General features: G+C 41.2%; 1 protein-coding gene across 2 annotated transcripts in view; it reads right to left on the reverse strand.

The window, feature by feature from the left end:
- Nucleotides 1-211: 211 nt before the first annotated feature.
- The window catches only part of GRHL1 (grainyhead like transcription factor 1), a 64,064-nt gene continuing 48,508 nt past the window's right edge, over nucleotides 212-15,767 (reverse strand). Inside the window, exons 10-17 of one of the 2 annotated variants that reach the window (XM_077812537.1) lie at nucleotides 13,544-13,631; nucleotides 10,397-10,536; nucleotides 9,874-9,911; nucleotides 9,172-9,260; nucleotides 7,174-7,259; nucleotides 4,218-4,282; nucleotides 1,255-1,407; nucleotides 212-292 (exon numbers count right to left, since the gene is read on the reverse strand). In XM_077812537.1, the coding sequence (XP_077668663.1) occupies nucleotides 1,293-1,407; nucleotides 4,218-4,282; nucleotides 7,174-7,259; nucleotides 9,172-9,260; nucleotides 9,874-9,911; nucleotides 10,397-10,536; nucleotides 13,544-13,631 (621 nt within the window). In that variant the 3' untranslated portion in view covers nucleotides 212-292; nucleotides 1,255-1,292. Of the gene's footprint in view, nucleotides 293-784; nucleotides 1,408-4,217; nucleotides 4,283-7,173; nucleotides 7,260-9,171; nucleotides 9,261-9,873; nucleotides 9,912-10,396; nucleotides 10,537-13,543; nucleotides 13,632-15,767 lie in introns of those variants that run through there. The other variant, XM_077812536.1, reaches the window with a different exon arrangement.

Here is a 15,767-nt window from a genome sequence, read left to right on the forward strand (position 1 = left end):
GCCCACTCCCCAGACACCTACTTGGATTGTGAGCATTGTGCTACATGGCCCTACTGGTGGCTTGGGCCTTAATCTCTCAATCCTTATCTATTCACCTGCAGGATCAAGTTCTCAGGATCACAGGGTCTGCCAGACTGGATCAGCGTACTGGCTCATCTAGTCCAATATCTTGTCTCTGACAGTAGCCAGCACTGGATTCAGAAGATGGTGTGAGAAATCCTGGAGCAGGCAGTTACGGAATAGCTGGCCGTAGGGAAAACTTCTTCATAAACCCAAGAGGTTGGCTTATTCCCTGGAAGCACAAGCACACAGCTCCTCTCAGGTTCAAGACTGAGAATACACAATCTTACTACAGGTACAGAATATGAGTAACACAGCCATTGTAGAACTTTATTTGGTAGTGTACAACACAAACCTAACCCACCACACCTCACGGTGTACAGAGTGGTCTGCTGTACGGTAAGCATCATTCCTTCTGCTTGGGAAAATCCTCTTTAAACAAGTCATCTCTGTGCGTTCTATGAATATAGAATGTGTGCTCAGGTTTGGCGCATACTAGGCTTTTAAATAGCTGGTTGCCTGTATATAGTATCCTTTTAGGGAGGGTTCATTGCATATATTCACTGTATATACATGAACACCATATTTTTTGTATATATTATATATGACTCCTATGTACACATTTACAAACCTTCAAAAAATATATTGCACTTATATACAATACAGCTTCATGTCAAATGAGTTCACACAGCAACTTAGGTAAGTTCTTCATGAGCAAGGCAGTTTTACATTCCCGCAAAAATTAAACAAGTGATTTCAGCAACATGCCCTGTTCAGCAGTAAACATTATTGAGTCTAGTCTCCCATAAGCATCAATGAGAGTTGTGCAGCTGCATCTACAAGAGAGCAGTCCAATAAGACACTATCAACTGATAGGCTCACATGAATATTTAATAGATAAATAGAAGTTAGAATATCACCACTATTTCAAGGCTTCTCTCCCCATCCCCATTTGCTAATGTTTTGTACATAAATATTATTTAATTCCTGATATCTTTTTTCACTCATTTCAAGTGCACTGAGTTATGAGCATTGTTTTGTCCTTTGGGAAGAACAAAAACATGACTGTATCAACTTTGCTAAACACACAGTGCTCCGATCCCTGGAAGAACTGAACTCATTGGGTTTCTTCTAGAGAAAGCGATTAGTGTGTTACCCGGAAGACTAAATTACAGAAAAATGTTCATCTGAGACCTTCATTTAAAATCCACAGAGGTTCGATGGCTTTGGTCTTAGATCTCAGTGAGAGTGAGCTTGTAAGATCCTCCAGTCTCTTCAATCTGTAGCTGGAAGGTGTCTTCATTCGAATAGTGCTTCACAATATTGTCGTCCATGTTGATCAGGATTCTAGAAAGTAAGGCTGGTAAGTATTATAGTTTAAAGTGAAGAAGTTACCAGAAATGCATTAAGTGTTTCTGATTTAAAGCTAAGAGAACACTTCTGGACTGCCCAGAAATAACTCGGGATCTCTGCTACCCCTCTTTGACCCTTCATCTCCTATCATGGTTTAACTCAGTGCTTCTCAACCAGAGGTATGTGTACCCCGGGCGTACGCAGAGGTCTTCCAAGGGGTACATCAACTCATCTAGATATTTGCCTAGTTTTACAACAGGCTACAGAAAAAGCACTAGCGACGTCAGTACAAACTAAAATTTCATACAGACAATGAAATATTTATACTGCTCGACATATTACACTGAAATGCAAGTACAATATTTATATTCTTATTGATTTATTTTCTAATTATATGGTAAAAAATGAGAATGTGAGCAATTTTTCAGTAATAGTGTGCTGTGACACTTTTGTATTTTTATGTCTGATTTTGTAAGCAAGTAGCTTTTAAGTGAGTTGTAACTTGGGGGTATGCAAGTCAAACCAGACTCCTGGAAGGGATACAGTAGTCTGGAAAGGTTGAGAACCACTGGTTTAACTGATCTAATCTGCTTCAAAAGTTACTGTTGTGGCTTGAAGCCACACTTACAAACCACTGTCCACAATTTGAAAGAGCTGCAAGACCAGCGTGTGGGAAATGGAGGGAGAATGATCTCAAAAATGATAAATAGAGCTGGGAGAGAGTCACACACACAAAATCGCCTGGTTGTGACACTCACCTGAATGCAAAACACATGGGAGAACCAGGTCCAAGACCATACTCTGTCTGATTCCACTTTGTATAAATAATTAAATATTCACTGGTGCAGGGACTTGGACAGGGGTCTCACATCCCAGGTGAATGCCCTAAGCACTGGACTAGAGAGTCAGTCTCTCGCTTTCTGTCCCAATGAATATTTATTTATTTATGCAAAAAGTAGAACAACTCCAACAGGAGAGACGGAGACAGACTCCATCCCAGAATAGCCTGGGGGATAAGGCACTCACCTGGGATGCAGGAGACGCAGGTACAAGTCTCTGCTCTGAATCAGGATGCTGGAGGCATCCCAGGCAAGTGCCAAAACCACTGGGCTTTGGTTATTCTCGGGTGCGGCCTCTATATTTTTGCAGAAAATATCAAAAGGTCTCAGGTTTGTCCCACAGCAGAACAGGAAATTTTTTGAGATCTTGAAGGTTTTCATTGGATGGGAAAACCTTTTCCAACACAGCACTCCTGACCCACAATCTTTATGATGCTAACTCAGTTTCAAGACACATGGATAGTTCACAAAGCTTTGAACTGGTTCAGCTGGACACCTAACAAATATAGAAACAAGGTGGGTGAGGCAGTATCTTTTACTGGATCAACTTCTGTGTGTGTGGCTCAAAAGCTTGTCTGCCTCACTGAGATCCTCCTCATGTCTGGGAAAGGTACTCAGAGGGTACACAGCAACTAGACACCCACAGCTGGCCCATGCCAGCCAACTCAGACTTATGGGGCTGTTTCACTTCTAGTAGACATCTGGGCTTGGGCTGGAGCACAGACTCTAGGACCCTGTGGGGTGGGAGGGTCCCAGAGCTCAGGCTCCTGCCCGAGCCCAAAAGTCTAGACAGCAGTAAAACAGCCCTACAAGCCTAAACCCACGAGGTCACGTCAGCTGGCACAAGCCAGCCATGGGTTTTTCTTTGCTGTGTAGACATACCCAGAGTTTCACAGCTAAATACAAGGAGGAACAGGCTGTTTAGCATAAGTAGTGAACACACATTTCAAGGGACCATTCAAGGTGAAGTGGCCATTTAAACACAGCTACAACACTGCACACAACCTAACAATTATGGATGTAACAACAAAACACAATGGGGATGGCAATTCAATTGCTGCAATCTGGATACATCACACCACTTCCTCTTTTCCTGAAATGGTCTTTATGGATACAGATGCCTGCCTAAATTGAATTGCCTTTGGTTAGCACACTTTCAATTCACACCTTTCCCAAGCAGTCCTGCTTTAGTATTTTGACTCATATGAGGACAGCTCTTTACAGCACATTCCAAAGGCATGGAAAATTAAAGGATTGAATACTGTGTCTAGTTCTGGTGTCCACAATTCAAAATAGATGATAAATAATTGGAGATGGTTCAGAGAAGAGCCATGTGAACGATTAAAGGGTTGGAAAACATGCCTTAACCTTACAGTGAAAGACTCAAGGAGCTCAATATATTTACCTAACAAAGAGAAAGATAAGGAGTGAGTTGATTATAGTCTGTAAATACCTACATGGGGAACAGAAATTTGATAATAGAGGGCTCTTCAATCTAGCTGACAGAGGTATAAACAAGATCCAATGGCTGGAAGCTGAAACTATATAAATTCAGACTAGAAATAAAGTGCAGGGTTTTTGTGTTTTGTTTTAAACAGTGAGGGAATTAAAGACTGTGGTGGATTCGCAATCAACAACAATGTTAAATCAAGACTGGTGTTTTCCTTAAAAAAAAAAAAAAAAAAAAAGATTTGTTCTAGTTCAAACAGGAATTAATTCAGGGAAGTCTGGGGTCTGTGTTATGCATGAGGTCAGACTAGATAATCAAAATGGTCCCTACTGGCCTTGTAACCAATCTGTGCATTTTGGAACAGATTTAGCATCTGTGTTGTGTATGAAGGGAGCACGTGTACATGCAGGGGGTTTATAATGTGTATTTTATTTTTTTAAAACAGCTGGACAACATCACAAGATATCACCCTTTCTTTGGAAAGCTGTGGTAGATGTTACTTGAGACATACTCACCCTTTTTTACATTTCTTGAAGATTTTTCCAATTTTATCAAAAGGAACATCATACTTGTCAGATATCTAGAACATAAAAAGAAAACAGAGTCCCTAAATGAGAGAGACTGTAGGCCACTTTGTTTGATTTACATCATTGTATCGTGCACCTGAGTAAAAGTGAAATACAAAAACCCTGCCTTGCAAGATTGACACTGACATTCCTAAAAAGTAGCCCAATCAATCAACAGGACATGCCAATTTTTAATCATTATGATTTCCAGTTTACCAGTGGATTAATTACTAGGACAGGAATGCAATCAATCAGTTTCAATGCTTAAATTTTCTTATTTTCACTTTGAAGTTTCTGGTCAAATTTTTCAAACATCCATATTTAAACAACTAAATAAAAGTGCTCTCATGACTGAGCCCTGAGCGAACCCTCCGATTGCAACAAACTACTGAATCATGTTTTAACCACAACTGCCTCTATCAGGTGGTAACTGGGTTCCACACCATGGTGGCTTTATGTATGGCAGAACAGGCCTTGAAGAAAACTGGCACTGGTCACCAGGGATCTTAGTTTTCCATGATAAAAAATAAAAATAAAATTCTCTGATAAAAACCCTAATTTTTCTGCAATTAAGACAAAATGCTAAACTTTAGTTTCCCTAGCCACTGCGGAGAGGGAAGGATATGCTGCCCCCACATCCCAGAAGCAATGAGGTGAGGAATGTGCATGCTCTGCTAAGGAAAGAAGACAGCTGCAAATATCCTACAATAATTGGCAAAATGAGGTCAGTATAAAAAACAGCAGTCACCTCATTAAGTATTTTATTACATAAACCACATAAACCCGTAAAACCCACAACAAAGTGGTTGTTATTGTTCTACAACCAATTTTCTTTGGCAAGTTGCTTTATCTACAGTTTTGTTTTTGTTCTAATCTCACACTGATAGCAAATACCCATCTTGCATTACGTAGTAACAGGTGGGGATTTCCTGATTTAGATCTGTTCTAGTACATACATTCTGCTTGCTCCTACATCAGGGTCTGAGTAGAATTGGGTCGATGCTACAATTGGGTCGATAAACTCCTCTTCCCCCTGTACCCCCAAAGATTAGGCGCAAATGCTTTGTAACACATCGTAAGTGCAAGTCACAAAAGCCATGATGGAATCTCAGATTAGGGAATGGATTTTGGATCCCAGGACTAAGGCTAATGAGTACTTTCACTTATACCACCTTAAACCCTTCAGCCGTCAAACCTTAACAAGACACTGGTTGGACAAAGACAAGCAAGCAAAATCAAATGACCAAGAGTTTCAATGTTTGTTGTAAATTCAACAGGTACTCCCCAAAATAACCTCTACACTTTCCCTGTACCCCAGCAGGCAACTGGAGGAGTGGGTGATATTTTGCAATTTAAGGGCTTGTCGACACTGCACCACAGTGCAGACTATGGGGGTGTGAATTGCAGAGCGCACCAAAATTTCATGCACTAACTGCTCTGCATGGATGCTGCTGGTGTAAAGAAGGTACCTAGCTGGTGTGAACATAGTCCTGTTTGAAACCACAGACCTTTTTAGTTTGTACCAGCAGCCTCCACACAGAGCAGCTGGAGCACATTTTGGTGTGCTCTGCAATTCACGCCCTTGTAATCCACATTGTGGCGCAGCATAGACGTAGCTTAAAAATCACACTATTGTAGCCAGTAGCAAGAGCTACAGTTAAGGGTGCACAGCAGTTTCCATTCCAACCTCTCCGTTTTCACATGCTCACAACTTCCTGAAATATTCACTTTTTTAATTTACATTTTCCAGGCTTGGTCTCAGACTAAAGAAGAATTTTATTTGTGAGTGCATGTGGGCATGTCTGTATAAAGTTAAAGCAAAATCCCTTCAGCCATTTTTTATTATGGATAATAAAAAAAACAACAACCAGTTTTCCCATTGCAAAAATAGATATTTTGCTGTAACCCTTGTTCAAAAACACCTTGAAATTTGGCATTAACATAGTCCCTTGGAATGAGGATACAATTCGCTAGGCTTGGAGGGAAAACAAAAAGTAATGAGAGACTGATAAAAATATAAGCCATTTGGACATGCTCCAGAAACTGTTCCAGCAACTAATTAAAATGTTACCCCCAAACTATGAAAAACAGTCACAAAGTAGGACCCTGCAGATTAGTTTTGATACCAATGGAAAAATCTGAAAAAGCTTCTTCTGCAGCTCGGTGGAGAGGATCTGGATGAAAAATGAACCTAGGAGTGTATATTTTCCAATGTGACTAGTGATTTTGGGTGCCTCAAGGTTTTTGGACATCCAGTCTGAGACCACCTAAAAGGTACCTGATGTTCACAGAGTGCTGAGCAGCACCCATTCTTCAAAAATCAAGCCCCTTTAAGATGTCTCAAAGTTGGACACACAAAAATGGAGGTTCCTAAAATCACCAGTTACTTGAAAATTTAAGCCATGAGCTTCATCTGCTCTCTTATGCGCAGATTATTCAAACTCTGAATTCTTAAGTATGGAAAAATAGATCCCAGGCAAACATGTTTAATATTTCTAGAATCCAGCTATTCTTGACTGAGAGATCACTACTTCGAATGTATCTGGAACTACCACTAAACTCGCTAGAACCCACTGCAGACTTAGCTGCTCCCCTGATGAGCTAAGCCCACCACAGCACCGGTGAAGGATGCCGGTAAGGAACGGTCTTTGCTTGCTCTATTTTTCAAAGTCAGCTTTAAATAGAAGCTGAGGAGTTAACTGCAGTGTTCTCCCCCTTACTCAAAGGTCACTTAGGCGGAGAACCAGCACCTACTTTTTAACTGGAAGCAACAGAAATATTTAGATGACTCAAACTGCAGCTATGATTCAAGCTCCGCCATACTTTAAGTATTTAGGGAACCAGATGTCATGCTCATGGTTTCACAGACAGGACGCAAGGTTTTATGAACTGCCCTGATACTTACAGCTTCCATTAGACCTTTCAGAGACGGTGTCTTTAGCATAAGTGCATCAAAGACTTCTTCCGACTCCTTTCGGACATACAGCAACACTGAATGCAAACCAGAGAGAGTGCTTTAATATATATTTGTTCCTTGAGGACAAGGCATAAGTGAGTGTTGTGAAAGCACAGAGTAACATACATTAAGATAATGCAGAGAAGATGTACACACAAACTTAGTTAAATCAAAAATGTACCTTTTATATGCTTGTTGAAAGAGTGACAAGCAACAAGACATGCAGAAGTGTCCCAAGCTCAGGTGCTAAACACCTTTGCCTTTGAAACTATCCTGCATTTGTCTCCATTTGTTAATGAGATAAAAGGCTACACTGGAAATGCTTTTAGAGAAGGCAGAGTAGTTGAACAAGTGGAACACACATCCTTCAGAGTCTCTTGGCTATGGCCCATGCTATCTGGCTGCCTGGAGAAACTGTTAAATAAAATAATGCAGCAGATACCAGTTCAGTTACTCATGCTGAACTTGCTATTCCTTCTCTTTAGTTTCTTGCAACAGTCTATACTTTCCCCCCCATTTTAATCTTGTCTCTCCCCCTCTTTGCTTCCCCATTTCACTTCCTTGCTATTGTTCAGCAATATTTATTAGCAATCATGTTGCTCCATTTAGTAGGATATGGATCTGATTCCCCGCTCCAAAGACTGGAATGAAAGAATGAGAAGCCAGACAACCAGAGCGTCCTCCAGCTCATGGAGACGGAGCCATTACACAGAAAAACAGCCCCATTAAAAACTACATTAAGGCTGTGCAATAAGCAAATAAGAGCAGGGAAATGTGGACATGTAACAGCTTCAAAGTCCTTAATTCACCCTCTAATTACTAGGTATTGTGGCACATATTGTTTATTATGTTTGATAGCTCACTGCTCTGATGCACCTGTGATTTGGAAAAATATACTGTAACATCTAGGTCAAATGGGGTGAATTAAGCTTGGATGCTTGGAGATTTTTAATTTGGTGGAGGAGGGTTTAAAAATGAAGGCAGAAGGAGGGGGGCGCATTTAAAAGCGAACAGAGCAATAACCATCTATACAAGGGAAGCAGTGTGGCTTAGTGTACAGAGCACTGATGGACTCTGGACTTCTACTTCTGGTTCTTGCACTGGCCTGCTGGGTGACTTTGGGCAAGTCACTTCACCCCTGTGCCTCAGTTTCCCCATCTGTACAATGGAGATAATACTGGCCTCCTTTGTCAAGTGCTTTGAGGTCCACTGATGAAAAGTGCTATATAAAAGCTAGGTATTATTATAGAGCATAAATATGATGCTATGGCAGCTACCCACAGAATAAGGTCCCCATTTTATGATTTACTAAAGCTCTCATTAATTCTCATTTTCCCTTAGCAAACATCTTCATTTGTTTATCGCAGCCAAAGGGGAAGGACAGCCATATGGTTAAGGTTGTAACTGGGACTCCAGAGACATTGGTTCAGTTCCTCATCTGCCACAGACAAGTCCTTTAACCTTCTGTGCTTCACTTTCTCCATCTACGAAACGGGGATGATAGCACTTCCCTACTCAACAGGGTGCTGAGAGGTTAAAAACCATGAAAAAAAAAAAAAAAAAAGCCCCGGAGAAAGTGGTACGATTCTAGCTGCGGGCAACAGACACAGGGAAGTTAAGTGTCTTGCCAAAGTTTACTCAGCAAGTCAATGTCTGAGCTGTGAATAGAACCAGAAGTCTTGATCATGAGACAAAAACTCCCACTGTTCTTAAAACCAAAAATTATGTATTTGCAAGTTTAGCTGGCTCCCCTGCTGAGGCACAAAAGGGAATATTTTCTTCCCAAAATAAATGCTAGCAGGAGATGCACAGATGAGAATCAGATGGGCACATCAAAAGAGAGCAGACACTACCCTCCCTGACCCACCCAAAGAAAAGCATTCCTACCCCTTACCTGGCTTTCTTTCATGGCAATGCAACAAATGTGTCAAAAAAAAAAAAAGTTACCTCGTTTTGGTTCCTCTGTTCTGGTCAACTTATTGGGAGGTGCAATAAAATCATCTTCAGTTATATAAGGCCCCCTCTTCATATTAGAGCTGCAATAGGGAAAGAAAAAAAAAGTAACATCAGCAGGAGCAGCCTTCTTGCCTGGAAGCAGGGAAATGGCCACGTCATGGATCTTATGATGTACATAATTTGAGAACCTGGGTAACTATTACCCTAATTACAATGGGCATTACTTTCTACACAAGTCAATACACATTATTTACAACTGCCCAGGTGCTTTGATTCTGCTGCTGCTGCTCTCTCTCCAACAACAGAGTCCCCTTGTGCTGCTTAAGCACAACACCAAATCAGCTATTTACCTGGAGATTCTGGGCAAGGCCCTTTGGAATGTGAATATTTTTTGGCACACACTGGAAAGCCCAGAGCAGCAAACCTGAGGGTCAAGCTGGCTGCATAGTGATGGAGAGTGCCTGCTATGCAAGATTTTCCATTTTGGAGAAGACGGCATCACCGACAGCCTGAGGCCTGTGCTGCTTATAGGTCTGACTATGGTCTGGGGCTTACATAAGGGGAGGAGTAAAACACCGAATATTAGAGTACACGGCAAGCTCTCTGGGGCAGGGACCTCACCTTCCTAGTTGATTTTACAGCACCATGCAATTCAATAGTGTTATAGAATGGATGAAACAGCGCGTCTCTTACCCTTCACCCTCCAGTTCTTCTGGTGCAACCGGAAGGACCTTTAAAACAAAACAAGAAAAAATTTTGAGTATACAGAGAAAGGTGCTCTATATTCAACTATTGGATAGTAAATGACATGGGACCATTAACTGGAACCTACCACAGTGTGTGTAGCTAGCTAGCTAAAGATAGACAGATAGATAGATAGACAGATAGATAGATAAAAAGTGGACCTGAGAAGCCAACAATAGGAACATAGAGATCAGACCAGAGCTCCTAGACCAGTATCCTGTTAGTGGCCAGCATCAAACGCTTTACAGGAAGGTGAAGAATTACCTGCCCACAAAGCAAGTTTTCTTCCTAACTCCCATTTGTTAGGCTTATGCCATGAAGCATAAAGGTTTATATGATCACACTTAATACTAACTTTTTGCTCCCAATTGTTATACATTTAAGAACCAGCCCAGTGGCTATGTACAGTATCATTACATAGGCAGACAATGCCCCTAATTTTATATTAAGGGCACACAATGGCATCACATACATGAGTCCCACGCTGAAGACTGGAATGGTGAAGGTCAGGGATAAAAAGAACTGGCTGAGTGTCAAGATCTTGGGATGGCTTGAAGACAGTGACGTCTGTCCGCTTGTGGGAAGGAAGCATTGGCACTTTGACATCGGGAACTGTAAAGAGATATCAAAGATCATAATATATGGATATTTGTAATATATGGATATTTAAGACAATGACATGGTTGTAGCCTTACTCGTTAAGAGCAATGTATTGCTGTTAAGCAGTGATGTGCTGGGGTGGGTGTGAAGGGGAGGGTCTTCGGATCCCATTGTTAATTTCTCAGCCTAGTTTTTTTTTTTTTGGGGGGGAGGGGGGGAAGAGTGGAGAGTAGGGGAAAGTGTGAGGTTTTCCCTTCTCTGATGGAGTCACCTATTCTGGGGACCACTAAATCACCCTGGCCAAAGATGCTTATTCCTTTTGGAATGGGTCACATGTCAGGTATTTTCAGTAAAATCTTCCCAAAGGATAGCTAAAAATCCTCGCGGTTCCTCCCACACACCCCAATTTCAAATGACCGAGTTTAAACACTACTCCACTTTCAGTGCACTCCTATTTTTTCAGGAATCTACCACAAGCCTTTCCAGTGAGTGGCAGGAAGTGTTTGCCAAGTGGCATTGCTTCCCTCCTTGGCTGGGGTTAGGAGAAAGGGCTTTTGTCTAAACGGGTAAACAAATGAATTAATAGATTTCCCCCAGTAGCTCACTCCTTCTCTGTGAGCTCATGCACTCTGGTATATGGGCATGCCTTGTTTCAATATTGGTAGCATATCACTTCTTAAAAGCGCACAGAGCTGATCAATATTTGTTTCACTTAAGAACATTTATGAAGGATGGTCTTATGGGCACAGGACTGGGAGAATCACATCTAGGTTCTAGTCCCGCCTCTGCCACAGACTTCCTGTGTAACTCACTGTACCTTTCTGCACAGTGCGGGGGATATTTCAACCTCACAGGGGCTGTGAAGCTTCAGTCACAGAGTATTGAAAAGCATTTGGAGATCCTCAAATGGAAAGCACTACAGAAGCATTGTTACTACTGTGGAGTAGATTTCGGCAAGATGCCAACATTTTGCAGAATGGAAAGTTGTGTGAAAAATTTTGGTTCACCATTGTGAATTGAAACAAAACATTTCAGTCTAGTTCAATATTAATCTGTTCCCTTGTTAGCCACTATGTGCCTCCTGGCAATGTCGTTTGGGTGCTTCTGGGATGGACCACATGTACTACAGAGCACTGTGGTCACAAGACTCCAATGATGCAGCACATCAGTTCAACCAGCGGGAAGAAACCACAGTGCATCATGGGAGATGTAGTTCAGCTAGGAAGCCTAGCCTACAGAAAATGGAGTATGAGGTATCTAAACTACAGCTCCCATGAGGCACTCTAGCAGCTCTGATGAACAGAGATTGATGTCAAACTGAAAGATTTTAATTTGGGTTGGCAAACTGAAGTGTTTTGATTTGGGTTAAGCCTGCCCAAAATGAAATATTTCATTCTGAATTTCCCATGGAAAAAAAGTTGAAAAAAATTTCAAAACAATTAGTCAAAAATTTAAATTCTGTGGGAAAACTGATTTTCTAAAACTTCAACCAAAATTTACCAACCAGCTCTATTATGGAGCAATCCATATAGATACAGTAATTGTGTCTCTGGAAGCCACTGTAATGCTTATAGCTCAAAAATAGCCAAACAATATGTATTCAACCTTAATGGGGAAATAAACAGTACATCTGGGCTCAGCCCAAGCATAGGAAGTTTAGCTCCATAAGCAGCATTTATGAAGATAGATACGAACTTCTACAAATGGGGGGTTTAGCATACAATTACCCTTTCTCAGCCATAAGCTCTAGTACTGTACACAGTCATCTCTGGATCCTGCTTGGGCTACTGTACTTGGGATCGGAGACACCCCCCCCCACACACATACACACTTGTTAAATGCTAGCAAAGCGTTGAGCCTTCTTTTTATGATATATTTAAAAACTCTGCCCTCCCTGTAACTGCCCTTGAACAACTGAGTTTCCCTGTGTGATTGTGTTCTTCTGCGGCCGCAAGGCCTGCATTTGCTGGGTCAGGAAACCCTGTTTAAACAAACTGTGAGGTTAATGCTTTATTGAACCAAATCAAACTGTTAAAAGCAGAGCTTCTGACAAGCACATCAAGTGGATGTAACATCTTCAAACAGCCCAGAGGAGAGACAAGGAATACACACTTTTCCTTGCTGCACAACGTGAAGGAGAAACAGGGATACAAACTTTACACCAAACAAACTCTGTTAATGTATAACTGACCATCAAAACATTGGCTCCGTAGGAGTCAACATAAAAGTATGATCTGCAGGAGAGAATTAAGAATGAAAAGCAAACAAATTTGGAAGGATATAGCTAGAAAACCTTTTGCTCATTCCAGCATCAAGCTTACCTCGGGCTTACTTTTACATGCGTAGAAACAATGTCTAACTAGAGTATTAACTAAAAAGGGGCAGCTCAGCTCTAATGGGTCAAGTACAAGGCTGGGAATCAGGAGATCTGGGTTTGTATTGCAGACTCTGCCAGTGACTTGCTGCATAGCCTTGGGTACATCCCTTAAGCCTGATTTGCAGAGGTTCTGGGTATCTCCAGCTCCTACTGACTTCAGTTGGAGTTGCAGGTGCTCCACCAGTTCTCAAAACTAAGCCCTTAACATTCAGTTTCCCATCTGTAGAAACAGGGATAATAATGTTTACCCAACTTTGTAAAGTGCCTTGCACAACACTTTTCATCTTTGATTGCAAGTGCCAAGTGTGATTTCATGCTGGTCCAAATAGCACTGCCTTCTCCCTCTACTCTCTGGCTCCTAAAAGCCATAAAGTGATTGGATGTACAGTGGAGCCCACTCAGTGGGCATATAGTTTCTTTTTGAGTGAAGAAGAATTGAAGTTCCTAACTTATCCTGTGCATTGCAAAAATACAGTTCACAATCCCATATACAGTGGATTCAAGTGAAGCTATTTTATGGGAGGAAAAAAAGGCAAGCAATGACTCCTTTCTAGGAAAATTCCATTGTACTGAAAACAAAACTAGTCTGTAAGTGACATGAGGCCTACGATTTAAACACTTGGCGGAATAATTTCTACTTACAGGCATTCAATTGGGAGCTGGGGTCAGTGCACTTGCCTTTTCTTTTGCTTTGTTTTCGTTCTTCATCCCTGATCTTCCTTTCTGCTCCCTGTCAGATGACAGATTGGGGAAGAAGGGAGAAAGAAAAAAATAGTCTCTCAGTTGTTTGTTTGTAATACCCTCAGTTCAAGGACATTGATCTTTACAGAGTAGAACACGTGGCGGTCAGTCTCACACTAACCACTTCATCAGGTCAGCCAGAAAATACCTCTTTTGAAATCTGTCCAGTACTTATTCCGAAGCACTGTCATCAAATCAAAATTTAATGGAAGTATGACAATCACTTGAATTTGTTTTAAGTTTGGGACTGTGGTAAAATGGCAAGTTACCACACAGTTACTTCAGCTTTTCCTTACACTTAAGAGAATAGCAGTGTCTAAGATATAAAACAGCGATCATTGAATTTTTCTCTGATCAAAAATATTCCTGATGCTATAATCAAGCTAAATTCAGAACCCCTAGAGTTTTACAAGGATGGAACAAGACATACTAGCATGTTGAAGAGTCTTGGTCAGCAGCAACTGTGCCATCTTTCACAGCACTAAAATAATACAAGCATCACTTTTCATCCCTCAGAACAGTGCTAGCTTCTATGGGATCAACAAACACCCAATACAGAATAGATGGAAGCAGAACCTACCTCACATTTACAGAATTCCCTGTCCCTCCAAAAAGAATGTGACCAAAAAAAACCTCAACAGCTAGTCAAGTTTTCTATGACGTATAAGCATGTAGATACCTCAGGAAGTAGGGATGGTCTAAGGCTCTGCCAGGACCCAATGAGATTTGAATTTGTTTCCAAACTCTGCCAGAAAATTCCTGTGTGATCTTGGGGCAAGTCACTTAGTCTGTCTTAGTTCTGTGAAACGGGGATAACAACTCTTCACTTTCTCCCAAATTTCATCTGTCTTGTCTATTTAAACTGTAAGCTCTGTGAGGCAGGAGTTTTTAAATGTATTTTGTACAGGACCTAGCACAACAAGGCCCCAGTCCCAGTGGGGACCTGTCACAGAGTGGGTAGGTGGTGCTGCTACTGGTTCTATTGCATTAATTCAAAGTGAAACAGTGATGGAGTCTCCTTAAATTAGCTAAAACCTAAAAGTAAGCCATATATAGGCCGGACTATTAACTTCGGATTCAGAACAATCATAACCAAAGGATTGGCTAGCCAAAGTGGCAGCATCCCTATGCTCATCTGCATGTGCCAAACACCTAAGTCCATTGCCTGCCCAGAACATAGTATGCAGTGGAAAATTGTGAGGTGGGGAGGAAGATTTGGTGATTTGCTTTGTAAAAGGAAAACTCAGATTGGCTTGTAAACAACGCTTGGGGAAAGGACACGTCACACCAAACACAGCAGAAATGTAGTTTCTGCAGTTAAAGTAGTTGCATTTCTGAACCATTTGCCAATTTTCAATACAAAAGTAAAAATGGAGGTCCTTGCACACTGAATTCTCCCCCAACACAATGAAATTTGATAATCTGATCAGGAAAAACCTCTCAAATAAATAATAATAATAATAGGCAACTATAAGCTTCACACAGTGTTAAAGCAACTCCGATGACAGCCAGAAGTAGTCACCTAGAATCCTCCCGTTATTCTCACCCACAAAAAATTGTGTAAGAAAACATACAGGCTAAGCAAGAAGAAAATGTACAGGCTAAGCAAGAAGAGTCACTTCCAAATGACTGGATTTCAGGCCAGAATTCAAAGTGTTCAGTGATTCAAAGTCGATTCTCTTGCAGTACTGACAACCAATAGCATAACTTCATCTGCTGGGCTAAGCCACTGTAGCAGAACCAGCAAAGGGTTTTTGGGCTCAACAGCAAGGAATCACTTTAACAAAAAGAAACAAAAAGAAACAAAAAAATCACACTGCTAGACATCTGATAAATTAAGAAACAATTATACAACATAATGTAGGTTAATAACGGCGTTTGGACAACTCAACACATCTATAACGAGGCTGTTACATGAGGCAGTATTGTCTAGTGATTAGAACACAAACGTTCGAGTTCTAATCCTGGCATTGCCACCAGCTCTCTCTGACCTGGGCTAAGTCACCCAACTTCTTTATATCTCAGTATCCCCCCCGCCAGCAAATGGAGATATTTACCTACCTCATAGGGGAGATATGGGATTCATTAATGGTTGCATGGCACTTTGAAGATATAAAGCTATACA

This window comes from Eretmochelys imbricata, chromosome 3, assembly GCF_965152235.1.
Source record: "Eretmochelys imbricata isolate rEreImb1 chromosome 3, rEreImb1.hap1, whole genome shotgun sequence".
Classification (NCBI taxonomy): domain Eukaryota; kingdom Metazoa; phylum Chordata; order Testudines; family Cheloniidae; genus Eretmochelys; species Eretmochelys imbricata.